Source organism: Dermacentor albipictus, chromosome 9 (assembly GCF_038994185.2).
Source record: "Dermacentor albipictus isolate Rhodes 1998 colony chromosome 9, USDA_Dalb.pri_finalv2, whole genome shotgun sequence".
In the NCBI taxonomy this organism is placed as follows: Eukaryota; Metazoa; Arthropoda; class Arachnida; order Ixodida; family Ixodidae; genus Dermacentor; species Dermacentor albipictus.
This window is the reverse complement of record NC_091829.1, coordinates 84,004,868-84,017,020: the sequence shown is the minus strand read 5'-3', so window position 1 is coordinate 84,017,020 and position 12,153 is coordinate 84,004,868. Positions and strand designations below refer to the sequence as shown.

General features: G+C 45.0%; 1 protein-coding gene across 12 annotated transcripts in view; it reads left to right on the top strand.

Annotated features, from left to right (window-relative positions):
• heph (polypyrimidine tract-binding protein 1 heph) overlaps nt 1-12,153 on the top strand; it is a 163,239-nt gene that overhangs the window by 135,686 nt on the left and 15,400 nt on the right. For 9 of the 12 annotated variants that reach the window (XM_065453821.1, XM_065453823.1, XM_065453831.1 and 6 more), the window contains 3 exons: nt 1,629-1,721; nt 5,003-5,026; nt 6,542-6,669. In XM_065453821.1, the coding sequence (XP_065309893.1) occupies nt 1,629-1,721; nt 5,003-5,026; nt 6,542-6,669 (245 nt within the window). The remainder of the gene's footprint in view (nt 1-1,628; nt 1,722-5,002; nt 5,027-6,541; nt 6,670-12,153) is intronic. The other 3 variants (XM_065453827.1, XM_065453824.1, XM_065453829.1) reach the window with 3 other exon arrangements.

Here is a 12,153-nt window from a genome sequence, read left to right as displayed (position 1 = left end):
TGGGAGCGGGTGGTGAAGTACGGCAGGTACCTCTGACGCTGCACTTTGTGTGCTTGTTCACACTTCATGCATCTTGTGGATGGCCGAAACGAGATAGGTAATGTTGCAGAACGCTTGCTGTTCCTGCCCTCTTAATTTGATGACCGCCTTAGTTCGGTTTCCTCTTAACCACTCGTTTCGAGTATTGGGGTTCATCCTGGCAGAGAGTGCTTTCTTATACTCATTTATACAGGCTGCCAGCATATGTGATTGTTGTAGGCAGGTGCCAGCTATTGGCTTAAAAGAGCCTGTGAAATTCTTGTGAAGGCTGCCATATAGTTAGGTGCCATAATGTGGACGGTATGTCTGTAGGGAAGGGCGAAACTGAAGATACATTTATAGGGTCCTGTAGTTTCTCACAGTGACGGCAGTGACAAAGCATCCCATCTAGTGGTGAGCAGGTGAACAACAAAATGGAAGGGGTGTGGTGCAATGCCTCCAATACTATTAGATTATTATTATTGATAATACTATTAGTTTCTGAGGTCCAAAAATGGCGGACACGCTCCATGCAACTGGGCATGTTTGCAGTCGAGTCCAGAAGCGCAGACATTTCTAAGCTTCAGTTTGGCAAAGTTCAATGCATAACGCTCAGGCAAGTGATGAAGCGTTGGTCATTGTCGATCTGTAATGTCGTTACATTTTCCTTGAGTCTCGAGTGGCCTGTGTCGGCGATACTGGGGTGATACGCGAAAGCGTCGTAGCGCCCTCTAATCAGTGCAGCGTGCCCATAACAACTAGAGGTGACCATCTTACTTACTGCTGAAGCAAACAGTGTTAGAAGTCCAGAATTTTCGGCGCGTAGGTTGTGTCCATGAAAGCAGTGGCTGCACAGGGCTGGAAGCTTCTTGGTACTAGTCCAGCGATGCTCCCTGGTCAATGCAAAGTCCACAGCACAAACCATAAATAACAGAAACTCGGCAGAAGCACTGGCTAGTCGAAACATGCACCCACTTGTGGTTTTTCCCAGCATTCTGGCCAACAGTTCAGAGATGGTAAAGCAAAGGATAGTTGTCGCTCATTTCATCGCATTCGCTGCAGAACGGTCCGGACCGTTAGGTGTGTGGCTCCATCTTTGCAACATTCAAAAGAGCAAAGGCGCAGGTCTTGTACTGCATTAGTCTGTTGCGTTAGCAGAGCAGTGTCATTGAGGTGAAAAGTTGGACTTAAGAGCTGAATTCAAAGAACTATTTAATTACAGAAAAAGAATCTGGCCACTGTTGGACACATTGGTCTGGTCTTGCCCTGCAGGCTGTAGCCAGGTTGTGAAGACTGACCAATTTGTCCATCCCATTGGCTTGCTGTGCTTCCACTTTGCTTTTTAACAAAAGCAGTCCAAGGTTCTGAGAATACAAAAGGCCCTTGAACCGACTTTTTTTGTTTATTTGTTTGGTTAACACCAGCCCCTCCCACACCCCCTCTCCGCTCCACCGCCAGCACTATGGAATGAGGCAGTGCATGACACCATGTTGCAGTGCCCTCTCTTAGAGAGAGTGACGAGAGAGCTATAGATAGATGCCATCGCCTCTCCTCACACCCCCTTGCCCCTTCCTCTCTCCTCTTTTTGGAAATTGGCACGGGAACAAAAGGTTCGTTGGGTATACTGGCGTCCCCGTTTGCTGCCGCCGGCCCGGGCCTGACCTCCCCACTAACCGCTGCCTATGCCGCCAGCGCCACAGCAGGTAGGAGCTCTCCCCCCAAATCTCCTCGCCTGCCTTGTTTCCCTCTCTGCACTGTCCCTTGTTTTGTTCTGTTTTGTTATTTCTCTCTCTCTCCCTTCTGCTGCTTCTGCTGCTGCTGCTGCTCATTCTGCCAGGCTTCATTCAGTCTCCACGTAATACTAGCACTATGCAGAACTTGCTGGTCGTGGCTGCAGATGAAGGAGCTTACCACTATCACACCTTTCATCCGGCCTGCTTTGTTTCTGTTGTTTCCTGTAGACTGGGCTCAAGTCAACAGCTTGCGTGCCTTCATTGTGTGTGTGTATATGTTGTTGAGGTTTTCAGCTGGCACTGAACTTGGTAGTTCCTCGTGGAAGAAGCGAGACGCACAGGATGGTGTTCAACATGATGTGCTGGTTGTTGGGGAGCAGCGGCCAGTGGCTTTTTTTTTCTTTCCAGCAATGGCCATGTGCCCTTCACGGCTGCTAGGTCGGAAGGGATGGGATTACTATCTTCTGGTGTGGTTGTAATATCATGTTCTGATAGTCGAAATCCACAGGAAGACGGGAGTCTAGAAATGATCAGCCTTGGCCAAACCGGGGATGCCTCTTGCTGGAGCCGACATTCCGACAAACTGACCTCTTGATGAGGAAGTCCTTGCCAAAGGCAAGGCTTGTCCTGATGACCCTTGTTAGAAGACAGGCCCAGCTTGAGACATCCCTTGTTCAACTGTTAGCATGGTGCTGTTTGTAACTTGGCTCTTAAGGTGCAGTAGTGTTAATTATGTAAAGAAAGCTTGGCAAAAGCAGCAGTTTTGTTCACAGAGCAGCCGGTGCTTTAATGTAGTGGCGCCAGGGTGCAGGGAATGAAACACGCCTTTGATGTAAAGCTGTGTTCATCTCCATGTGATGTGGGATGAACCTTTCTGTGAGAAAAACTCGCATCGCACTGACCCCATGCTTCCTGGCATTGCACAGTTCATGCCAAAATGACAGTCACTGTCGGTGGCATGGCATAAGAGGAAAAGATTCCTAAGTGAAATTTCGAGTTAGTGTGCACTGAGATACGAGTTTTTAAGCGTGTACAGCCTTCACTGCTCTCGGCTACAATGACAACCTGAGAATAGTTGGAGGAACGTGTCGTAGCCCTCTTTTAAAAAAAAAATCTGTGCCGTTACTTCTCCTCCATCATTCTGGTATCATGTACGGGGAGACTTCTCGAGTTGAAAAGTTTTCACAGGTTTACAAGTATGTGGGGACCACCAGATTGCAGCATTTCCCGTTAACCCTGTGCTGGTCTTCTTTCCTTGTAATCGGGGTGCCAACCTTGTTGCTGGCCAATTCGGCTCCGCAACTCTAGTAACTGTAACTGTAGTAACTGTAACTACAGTAACTCTGTAGCCTTTCCCCTCGTGTTTATGTTGGAAATACATAAAGCCTCCTGCGCACCTAACGTTGCGTGTGGAAGACAAAAATGGGGCCACCATGCGCAGGCAGAAAATGTTGCCAACTGTTTGAGGGAATGTGAAAACCATTTTGTGGACATTCCACAATAAGTTAGTTCCATATGCTCACCACTTCAAATTTCACTGCTTCCTACTCTTTATTCAGTGCATCTCGCTCTTACCATTTTTATTGAGAAGGATCAGCTTGCTCAAACAAAGTAACTTCTGTGCATGAAAGAGCTAAACACATTGCATGACTCGTACTCCATTTCATACTTGGCAGACAATGCTCTGGAAGTTGAAGTAGTGCAATAATGGAAGTCCCTCTGCGCATTCCACAATGTAGTTGTTTTTTACAGTGGAGCTGTATATGACTAGGGTACCATAGAATTTTCATGTCTGCACACAAAAACTATCATTATGCTCATAGCACCGTAAGGCAGAGGCTACCAGAACTTGGCAAAGTGAGTCAAAGAGCGCTTGCATTTTTTCTAATCACACATGCAACATACAGAACACCATGTCGAAAACTCTCCTGATCAATGGCAAATGCAAAAAAAATGCAATGGCTCGTAACGCCGTAGGGTTTATGACTACTCACTTAGCTTACGTTAGTTGCCATGACGCTACCCCTGTGGTAGTTGTCGGCTATCTCAATTTGGATGTGTAGGGACCGAAAAAGGAGTGGTTTACGCGTCTTGTGTTGCAGACATATCGCTTGCGATCCGGCCCAACCGATCCGGCCCAACTGACATCCAATGGAGTACATGCACCGATTTAACATTATGAAAGAATGTGTTTGCAGTTGCGATTATGCCAATCAGTGCATATCACAGTGACCACAGAGCCGTTGTGACCGTTGTTATTGAGTGACAGTGAGTGATGCAATAAAGTCCTTACCACAAGTTTTCTTACGACAAAGTTTACAGTAACGCTGGCTATCTAGTTTCATAGGACGGAATGGCCTTGAATTGTTTTATCTGCAGTGCTTTTTATGAATCGGCAAGTGCGTATGTTACAACAACATACTTTGTGGACATGTCAGATCGCATGTTATTTGTGCACCTTTGTGCTTCCAGCACACGATGTACTAACATGCTTTGGTTGTGAACGCAAGTGTGTGCTGTGGCTGCCGGTTGGGGAAATGGGTCGCTCCGCTTGTTCGCAGACGCGTAGGTTCAGATCTGCAATGCCTTCCATCTAACGATTGTCGTATTTTGCTACTTAACGTAACATTGAATTGCCTGATGCACACCTGCATCTTTCTTTGATAAGTGATGCACAATCGTTTGTCTGCAAATGCAAGCAGGGAGAGAACTCTTTCGAGCCTTTGTAGTGTCTAGAACAGAAGTATGAGCTAGTTGGTAGGGATGCATGTTAGAAAAAAAAAATAATAAGAGGTTAGGCATGCAGACATGGACACAAGAGGGAAAGGGACACTCCGATGTATGTCTGTTCACGTGCGTCCATTACTGGTGGGCCAGAAATGGGCAGCACGGTGTTTGTGCTGTCCACTTCTCTTTTCTTGTGTCTGTGTCTTCATGCCCAACTTTTTTTTTCTAACGTGATTCGCAGCGTTGCCTGCTGTGTATGAAATGGAATATATAGGACACTGTGTATTTTAACGCAAAGTATATCCGGGCGCTGTTTCGAGGTGCCGGGTATTCATGTTGGTGACTTGTCTGCTGTTTCTGTGTGCTTCTGTGGCCGTAGCAGTGCTCACTTCGGATGATGTGGCGCCATGGCTCGTGAAGTTGTTCCTCTGGCTCACGCTGTGTCATGCTTTCTTCTTCCTCCTCTTCTCCTCCTGCCTGCTTCCTCAACCATTCTAATGCTGCCTTTTAAAACATTGCCGCAGGAGATCAGTTTGACAAGAAGCAGGGTAGGTGGCTCTGCTGTCTCTTATAGTGCCTTGTAGAAAGCGCACTTTCTTCTTTCTTTTTGTGTTATGCTCACCTAGTGTCACTCGTCAAAGCCTGCATTGCTTTCGGGAAGTGGCTTGGATGTCTTGGCATTGTTTCTTTGTTGGTGTTGCCATTAGTATTGGCACCTATTGGCACCGATATTTCTGGTGTAGGAAAGCTGACACTTTTAATGGGATGTACATTTATCACAGGATAAAGTGAGCAGCATTTTTTTCGGTGCCTCTTTATGCAGTTGTTCAAAAACAGATAACACCTAATAAATTAAACGTCTTTTTTTGCTTGCACAGCTGGGCTTCATTGTCAGGGGGGCATGTGCGTGGATAATAAAATGTACTGCCGCATAAATGTGTGATGCGTAACTTCAGTAAAGGGGCTTTTTTTTTTATTTAAGGATGCTATTAGTTAATGCATTTCTGGTTGAGATTTCATATAGGGGTGAAGATAGCTTCAGTGTACTGCTGTCTCAACTGTTCAGGCTACATTTACAGTTACCTCAGAGATATAAGAGCAGCATTTCTGAAGAAGTTATTTCTTTGAAAATGTTAACAAAGAAATGGCAAGCCATGGTGCAGGCATTCTTCTTTCTGGAATATAAAATGTAGCAGCACAGGTAAAAAAAAAAAGAGAAAACGTTGTTAGGATTGGAGGATAAAACTGTTTCTGCACTGTTTTCACCTATCTCATTTCTTTACTGCTGCTTTGTCAGATGTTCTGCTCGAGCATTTTCAGTGTTAATGTCTTGTCATTTTTGTGTGTGCTTAATTGTGTTTGTGTGTAAACGAATGGTTAGTGTAGTCAAGTTTGTCAATTTACCAGTATTGTGAGCTATATTATGGAATATTTGTGGGATCAGGGTGCCCCCCCTGCCACCCTCCCTCCCTTAAGATGGTGTAATGTTAAATATTGGCTAAGTTGGAAGGGTCTTATTTGTCTATTTCATGTTAGAAGCATTCAAGCTTACTTGGTTGTTTTGTTGAAGCCTTGCTGCCTCCTCTGAAGCCTTTATGTCCTTATCTGGTTGAACAGTGGATTGTACTGTAATACATCTTACTTTCTGTAGCTTGACTCGCTGCCAGATCACACTTCATTAGATTAAAACGAGACTGCCAAATATGAAAAAAAAAAACATGAACATTGCTTGTGGCTTTGTTGCCAGTAGTAGTTACAGCGCCATTGTCGCAGCAATAGGACTAAAAACACTTTGCATAGTGCGGAACTTTCCTTGCAGTTGTGTTTAATTAAATATTAGAATCGTGCCCTCTCTGCAGTGAAAACAATGCATTACTAGATGCCCTGCTACCCAATCCTGCACCTTTTGGCTGAGGACACATGCAGGGTTTAAGAATGTCAAAGTAGCCCCACGTTCCAACTGCTGGCTGCTTTCCCCTTTACGCATCTTCTGCGCAGCTGCTCTAGAGTCAATTTAGGAATCTTGTAGTTGATGTGTGCGTGTGCGTCCGACGACTGCGCAGGGCTGCCCCTGGGTGGCTTTGCTCTGTCGCCGTCATCTCAGGCCACAGCTCTCGGCATGGCCGGCATCCGCCTCCCAGGACAGGCCACCACCAGCTGCGTGCTTTTGGTGTCTAACCTCAACGAACAGGTACGCCTCTCGCTTCTCGCACCTTTGTGGTGATGTTCCTTTTTGGCTTGCTTTATTTTGTTTGTTTGTTTGTTCTCAGTGTGGCAGTGGCCATTCTGCTGTTCTGCTTGGGCTGTCCTCACCTCCCTCCCACCCCCGCATGCTGCATTACTTTCCCTCTTGTTTTCTTGTCTGTTGCCTCTTCAGCTACGGTTGAGATAAAGTGCAGTAGTTACCTGTTGCTAGATGCGTGCATTCACACTGTCCGTGCGCTATAGGTGTTACTCCCCACGATGGGAAAGGAAAATGTGTTCTTGTGTGATGAACAGTTGTAATTTTGAATAATGATGAGGCCAGAGCATGAACAGAGGCAAGCATGCTATGGCTCTAATAAGTGAAAAGCCTCGGAAAAGCCACCCGATAATAATGGAAAACGCAGTGTGTGGTGACTGGGAAGGTGTGGATGCCAAGTTGTCATGGCGTTGCAGTGATCGTGTTCTTAAGATGTGTTGTTTTATATGTGACGTTTCTGTAGTTCGTGTTAGGAGCGAAGATTGTGTAAGCTACACCCACAAAAAGCATGTTCTACCATCAGCTTAAATTGAAACACATACAGTAGAAAAATTTGCTGTAACCACAAGGAACAGGGCTTCAGTTCAGACATGGTGTGGATGCAAATGCGCATTGCATTGTATGAATTTAAGCGTTTGATATAAACGCAGGTGAAGCTAGAAGCATGAATGACGCAACATAGCCGTTTTTGATTAGTTCGCATTTGAGTTTGTGCCTCTGTGTCGCACATTTAACAGAAGTCCCTTTTTGCTAACCGGCAAATTGGACGACTCACGTGGGCCATTCTGGTGTCAGCCATATTAAGCCTGTCTATCCTCTTGTGTTCTTGATTGGAAGAGTGGCCACGTTTGGAATTAGTCACAAACGAGGATGGTATGCTGCTACGTGTGATTAATAAATACCTTCGGAACACCTGACCTGCACACATGAAAGGCATTCTGCCTTGCCTTCACTTGTGTGTTATTCGCTTGAGTGTCACCACAGACAGATTTTACGAGGTTCTCTTATGTCGCTTAAGAATTGATCACAAAAGGCTGACTCATAGTTACTTAATAAACAACAAACCACAACCAACATGCCAACACTGCGGTGAATTTTTAAACGTGCTACACATTTTAATAACATGTCCCGGATTAGAGAAATGGAGGCAAAGATATTATAAGATTTTTTACAAAAAAAAGAATTCCTTTTCATCCCATGCTCTTATTGAGCGATGAACCAGTCGTGCCGTATGAAGATACCTTAGCTTTTTAAAAGCCACAGGAACCCTACAAGAACCCTAGCACATTTCATGTTTTATATTTTGACTTGGCCATTTACACCATTTTACCGCATTTGAACAAATAAGCTAATCCGAAAAACGTGTGCTTGGTGCATTACAGACTGCATGGCTGCTGCACCATAAAAATCCCAAATCATCATCATCACATTATCATGAGCGCGCACACATACACACACTTTTCTCAGATTCTGTACTTCACTGATATCCGAGGACGACGCATACTTGTTCTCAAACGCAACTTTCAGCCTCTCGGTGCTTCCTACTTATTTTAAGTCTTGTCCTGCACACTTTTTTGTTTTGACTCTCAAGCCAGCTTGGCTGTTACTTCTCAATGCCTGTCGCCATTCCGTACTTCCCTGCTGTTCTGCTGTTTCATATTTCTTTTTCATTTCAGAAGGCACCTTCATTGACAATCTTTTTTGTTGCACTTTTTTTTCCTTAATCTGTGCTTTGATTTCAGCTGCACCCAACTGCTTTATTTGTCTGTTTTTGCTTTTCTCAAAGGGTTTCTTTTCGCCTCCCCTTAAAGGTGTACTTTAAAGTCTGGGGGTGTTACTACTGTCAGACCTGTTGACAATGAGGCTGCATTCGAAATGGAAATATGCTAAATCCGATATTTGTTATAAGCGTAGATACAAATGTTAGAGAAAGGAAAGGGGGCGGTAGCATTATTGAAATAAAATGCAAGTATGATGCCTTTGATGTGCCAGCAGAGTGGCTTGTACCCAATTTAATTGATGAGGGTACATACTCGGAGGACAAACAACACAAACAATGCTTGTGTGTCCTCTTTTGTGTGTGTTGATTTGTGGTCCCTCTTCTGATAGCTGTGTTTCACCAACTGACCCAACAAAACAACAACACACTCCTTTATTTACATGCAACCATGCGATTATGTGGGATTGTCACATTGGCTTGAGATGTGGGTTTGCATTCTGATGTGTGCATTCCTGCATACCTATCCGTAAGTGGATAAAACGCACTCTATTAATGCACACTCAGTAAAAGGGATAAAAGCCCAGCTGTCTGCTTTAGAATGCGTTGTGCAGGCCTTTCATATACGCTTTAAATATGCAGGAGTGAATAGTAAGCTCGTTTTGTAAATCTTCACAAGACATAGGCGTTTGAAAGGCTTAGCATTCTGCAGCATATAAAGGCTATTGGGAAATGTATGCATGAAATATGTACAGTTAAACCTCGATATAATGAAGCGTGTTTGTATGCGATTTCATATGCAAAGGTATACCGAGACACTAAGGCAAAGAGTGGGCGTGCCGAGACGGTGTGGCATCATGTTAGCTGTCTTCCCATACGTTTAGTACTGTAGGTTGCATAATCTCGAGTTTGCTTGACTTTGAGCGAGAGGCATGGCCGAGCATTTCCTTCCCACTGCCGGCGCTCTTCATGATAGCGTAGTCCCAGTGCAGGCGGCACTATTCGCACGGGCGTAGTGCATGCGAAGGCATGGCTAGCTCCCCTTCATTTGTGCCACTGATGGGAAGATATCGTCGACGGGGCATGAAACCGTATCATTCGTGGCTAACTCCCAAATCCATCGAAACAAATTTTTTTTTTCTGATTCAAATTTGCTTTTTTTCTATTGACCGATAATTCGCATAATTCCGCAGCCCCTTTCCATGTAAGAAAAACCAATCAATGACTGTACTTATTCTCATAAAAGGTGAAATTTCGGCACATTGAAATTTCGATATAACGAAGCAAATTGCTGATTTTACCGGCTTCATTATATCAAGGTTTAACTGTACAACACACTTCAATTCCTGCATACGTGCTGTCTGCTAAACTACAAAGTAAAGCGCCATGTAGGTGTTCGTACCTTCTTTAAGTTATAGTTTTTGCGTGAATATGTAGTGGATGTATAGGTAAGTGGAGGCTCTTCACTACTTTAGCACACTTTTGTCAGTCATTGTGGACGGTTAGGGAGCATGTGGCTGTGTGGAATGTCTGGGTTTACCGCACCCCAAAGTGACTGGTGCATAAATTACCCTGAACCATGGAGGAAGGTGCACAGGATCGCTGACCCGCTTGTCTTGCAAGGAATTTAGCAAGGGGACCGTATGTCTTGGCGACGGATGCTGCCTAGCTGTATTTGGTGCGGTCTCCCGCGTGTCTTCGTGGTGCTCTTGCATCTCCGTCTCTTGAGATTCTAGTGCCCCAAATTGCATGCAGACGGAGGCAGGCAGTAAAGAATAAGCCTCATTGGGTCATGCCAGCATGGTGAAATGCGAGCTCATATGCTGCTGTGTGCCTTGATCATTACCACGCTAATTATACTGCTGGCCAGGTGCAAAGCTGCAAGTTGGCAGAGACGCTGGCGGTCTGCCAAAGCTTTGTGTTATCCGAGGTTGGAACAAGGTGTTACGAGCATGTTTGTGCTCTAGAACGAACACGATGTCGGAGAGCACCCTGCTGCATGGCCGCTGTTTGGTGGCACTGGCATGTTTCGCCACGGCCAGCATATTGAGCCAGGAATCTAGGGTTGCAACATATTACTGCTTGTCGCTGAGCTAGTTGGTTATGGTGTAAAAGATGCGAAACAGAAAGAAGTGAGTGTACAGGAGAGAGCGCCAGTCATTTAATCTGCACGATGTTTCACATCTTTTATGCCGTAACAAATACAGGGCCAAGATAATGCAAGGGTTCCTTTTGCTAGATTCTGTTCCCTTCGTTATCATCCACCGTTCACTGCTGGCCCAATCCTGTTAACGTGGGCGCAGTGCTGCTTGTGGACCATTGACGATGGGAGAAGGGAAATAGCACTAAGAGTATGGAATCGTTGCATTATCCTGGCCTAGGATTGCCTCTCGCGTCTTGGTGAAGTCGGCACTTGTGGTTGCGTGAGTATCGTGCGACACGAACGCGAGGACCAGCAGCACTTGATTATGTGCCTAATTAACCGAATTGTCTATCTTTATTGAGTTGGCGCTCCTGTCTATCTTGCTCTTTGTGCCCTCCGGTCTCCCCGGAGTTTTCTTTCCCTAGCATTGTGCAGCACCACTCGCTCCTAGCTGTCCTAGCTCTTCTGCTGCACGCTGTGCCGCCTAGTTGCACTTGTTTTGGTCGCATGCTTTCAGTTAACTGCAGCTCGTGCTATCTGCCGCTGCCCACTCGCTGCTGCTGCTGTTTGCCGTTAATTGTTTGCCTCGGTTCAGTTTTTTCTCCTTTTTCTTTTGTGCTGAGCGTTTGTTTGGTTTTTATGCCTTTTTCCAGTTTTTGACCTGTTGATTTGTTTCTTTTTTTTCCTCTCACTCCTACCTTTTCTTTCGGCTCTTGCTCCTTTATTTAATACTGTCTCTCTGCTGTCTCTCTCTCACTGTATCTCTCTCTCTCTCTTTCTCTGTCTCTTGACCCCGTCCCCTTCTCCCTTTACACCATCCACTATCTTCTGTCCACAACCCGCCCTTCCCTGTCATCCCCACCCCCCTGCACGGTTAACAACAATGCCTACTACAAACTAAACTGCCCCCCCTCCCCCCAATTTTGTGTGCTGACCATCCCACTAATGCTTTTGCAACACTCACGTATTCTCATTTGTGTACCTATGATCTGTTTGTTTTTTTTTCATTTCTCACATCCTGTCATCATACTTGTGTTGCTCTGGCATTGCTTTTCTCTCAATTTTTTTAAACGTATTTCTTTCATTATATGTTGGACATTTTCTATGCCATCTTTACTGTTCTCTTCCTTTGCTTGCGTAAAAAATTTTTTTCTCGCTGCTCTTTAATCCTGCGCCTTATATTTTTTTCTTACCCCCCTCCCCCTTATCCCACATCTATCTTTAACATATCTTTTCTGCTTCCTTATCCGCTTTTGCACATTTGTGCCGGAAACTTGTTTATCTCCAACATAATTTTTTTCTTTTTCTTTTTCTTCCTCTAAATGACTGTTCTTGTCCCTTGTACCTTGCACTTTTGTCCATACCTCTCACCCCTTTACCTGGTCTTCAATCTGACCTCGCACCAAAATGAAATCCCTGCCTGTACTGTTCACATCATTAACCTCTTCACTGCATGCATGTCATTTCCTCATTCCCGCTCTCTCTTTCTCTCTCTCTCTCTACCCCCCTCTCTCTGTCCTGTTTAAAAAACACAACAAAAAACAAAATCTGCCACACAAACTGAAAACCACGG